At 41.8% G+C, this 2172-nt stretch overlaps 1 protein-coding gene across 1 annotated transcript; it reads right to left on the minus strand.

Annotated features, from left to right (window-relative positions):
• Nucleotides 1-1295: 1295 nt before the first annotated feature.
• On the minus strand, nt 1296-1828 carry LOC133881099 (uncharacterized). The gene is made up of 2 exons (XM_062320061.1): nt 1552-1828; nt 1296-1468 (listed from the first exon to the last, which is right to left on the minus strand). Exons 1-2 carry the CDS (start codon nt 1826-1828, stop codon nt 1296-1298), a joined length of 450 nt encoding a protein of 149 aa, XP_062176045.1.
• Between the last annotated feature and the right edge of the window lie 344 nt (nt 1829-2172).

A 2172-nucleotide genomic window follows, 5' to 3' on the forward strand; every position in this document is an offset into this window, starting at 1 on the left:
TATCTTCTCGATAACCCCGTCCCAAATATGAGTGGACTTATAGGAAGCTCCCAAAGGAAGACCAAGAGACATCAGCGGCAAAGAAGCAATCCCACACCCTAGAATGTCGGCTAGCCTTTCCACTTGATCAACGTTCCCCATAGGAATTAAATTTGACTTTGCTAAATTAACCTTCAAGCCCGAAGCAACCTCAAACAGGAGGAAGAGACTCCGTAAATGATGCAACTGAGAAGAATGAGCACTACAAAAAATCAGAGTGTCATATGCAAACAGAAGATGCAAAAAATCGGCATTACCAATTTTAAAACCTTCCAACAAACCCCCACTAACCACAGCAAAAATCATGCAACTCAAAGCTTCTATCACAAACACAAACAAAAGGGGAGACAGAGGGTCCCCTTGTCTCAAACCACAAGAGCTACTGAAGAACCCATAAGGAGATCCATTGACAAACACCGAAAACCACGCAGAAGAAATGCAATGACCAATCCAAGAACACCATTTATCCCTGAAACCACACCATTTCAGCATATACAATAGAAAGTCCCAATTTACGTGATCGTATGCTTTCTCCAAATCCATTTTACACATGACACCTGGTTCCCCCAATCTAATTCTACTATCAAGGCATTCATTTGCAATAAGGATCGGATCGAGGATCTGCCTCCCTTTAATGAATGCACTTTGATATTTGGAAATGACCTTCTCAAACACCGATTTCAATCTGTTTGCTAGAACTTTAGCAATAATTTTGTAAACACCTCCCACAAGACTTATAGGCTGAAAATCTTTGAGGGAAATTGCACTAGAAGCCTTTGGAATAAGCGAAATGAAAGAAGTATTCAGGCTTTTCTCAAACCAACCTTTCACATGAAAGTCATGAAAAACCGCCATAATGCTCGAGCTTAAAACCTTCCAGCATGCTTGGAAAAAAGCCATAGAAAACCCATCAGGACCCGGAGCCTTGTCACCATTCAAAGCTTACACTAACTTCCTAATCTCTTCCTCCTCGAAAGTTCTCTCCAACCAGCTGGCTTCAAACTCCAGAATAGAATCAAAGGATAACCCATCCACCATAGGCCTCCACCGCAACGGCTTAGAAAATAACTTTTGATAATACTGGACCACATGCTCACCTATTTCTGACTGGTTAGAAGAAAGAGAATCTCCAATCAATAAAGAGTCTATAGTGTTGTACCTTCTATTAGAGTTGGCTATGGAATGGAAGAATTTAGTACATTTATCCCCTTCCTTTAGCCACATCACCCTTGATTTCTGCCTCCAACTAACTTCCTCTAAAATTCTATCTCGTTGACAATCTCCGTCTTCTTTAGAATCTCCTCCTCAACAAGAGCCCTACTACTTTCAATAGAATCAAATGCCTGAAGTTCATCAAACAACTTCCTCTTGTTCCTCTCTACACTACCAAACACCTCTTCATCCATATCTTCAAATCCTGCTTCAAAGCCTTGAGTTTACATGCAAGGATATAACTAGGAGTATCTTCAAATGAATAAGAATCCCACCACTGTTTTACCCTCTCCACAAAACCATCCGCTTTAAGCCACATATTCTCAAATTTGAAAGGCCTTTTCCCCCTAGAGATGTTGACGCAATTGAGAAGAATCAGAAAGTGGTCTGAATAAAGGCGAGGAAGCCTCTTCTGAGAAACCATAGGGAACCAGGCTTCCCAATCTGGGGAGACTAGAAAGCGATCAATCCTATACCAAACGAGAGGATCAATCCTGAGCGACCAAGTACAAGTGCCCCCAGCAAGAGGAAGGTCGAAAAGACCCTGATCTAAGATGTAATCAGAGAAATCTCTCATAGCAGACAAACTACCATCTCCAAATCTTTCACTAGGGAACCGAGTAACATTAAAATCGCCCCCTTTACACCAAGGTTCAGGGTTTGTCGAGAAGTTTTGTGCGAAGCTTATGGGGCTGCAATCATGTGGATTGGTGCTGTTTAGATTCTTATGGGGCCTCAGGGGGCATCTTGATCATGTGGGATAAAAAGGTAGTGGAGAAGATTGATGTTTGTGTGGGGAATTTCATTCTTGCAGTTTCTTTCAGGAATGTAATGGATTGTTTTGTCTGGGCCTTGGCAGGTGTTTATGGTCCAAATTCTGATTCTGATAGGAGACTTCTTTGGGATGAGTTGGCTGAGATT

The sequence above is a fragment of the Alnus glutinosa genome, chromosome 11 (assembly GCF_958979055.1).
Source record: "Alnus glutinosa chromosome 11, dhAlnGlut1.1, whole genome shotgun sequence".
Classification (NCBI taxonomy): Eukaryota; Viridiplantae; Streptophyta; class Magnoliopsida; order Fagales; family Betulaceae; genus Alnus; species Alnus glutinosa.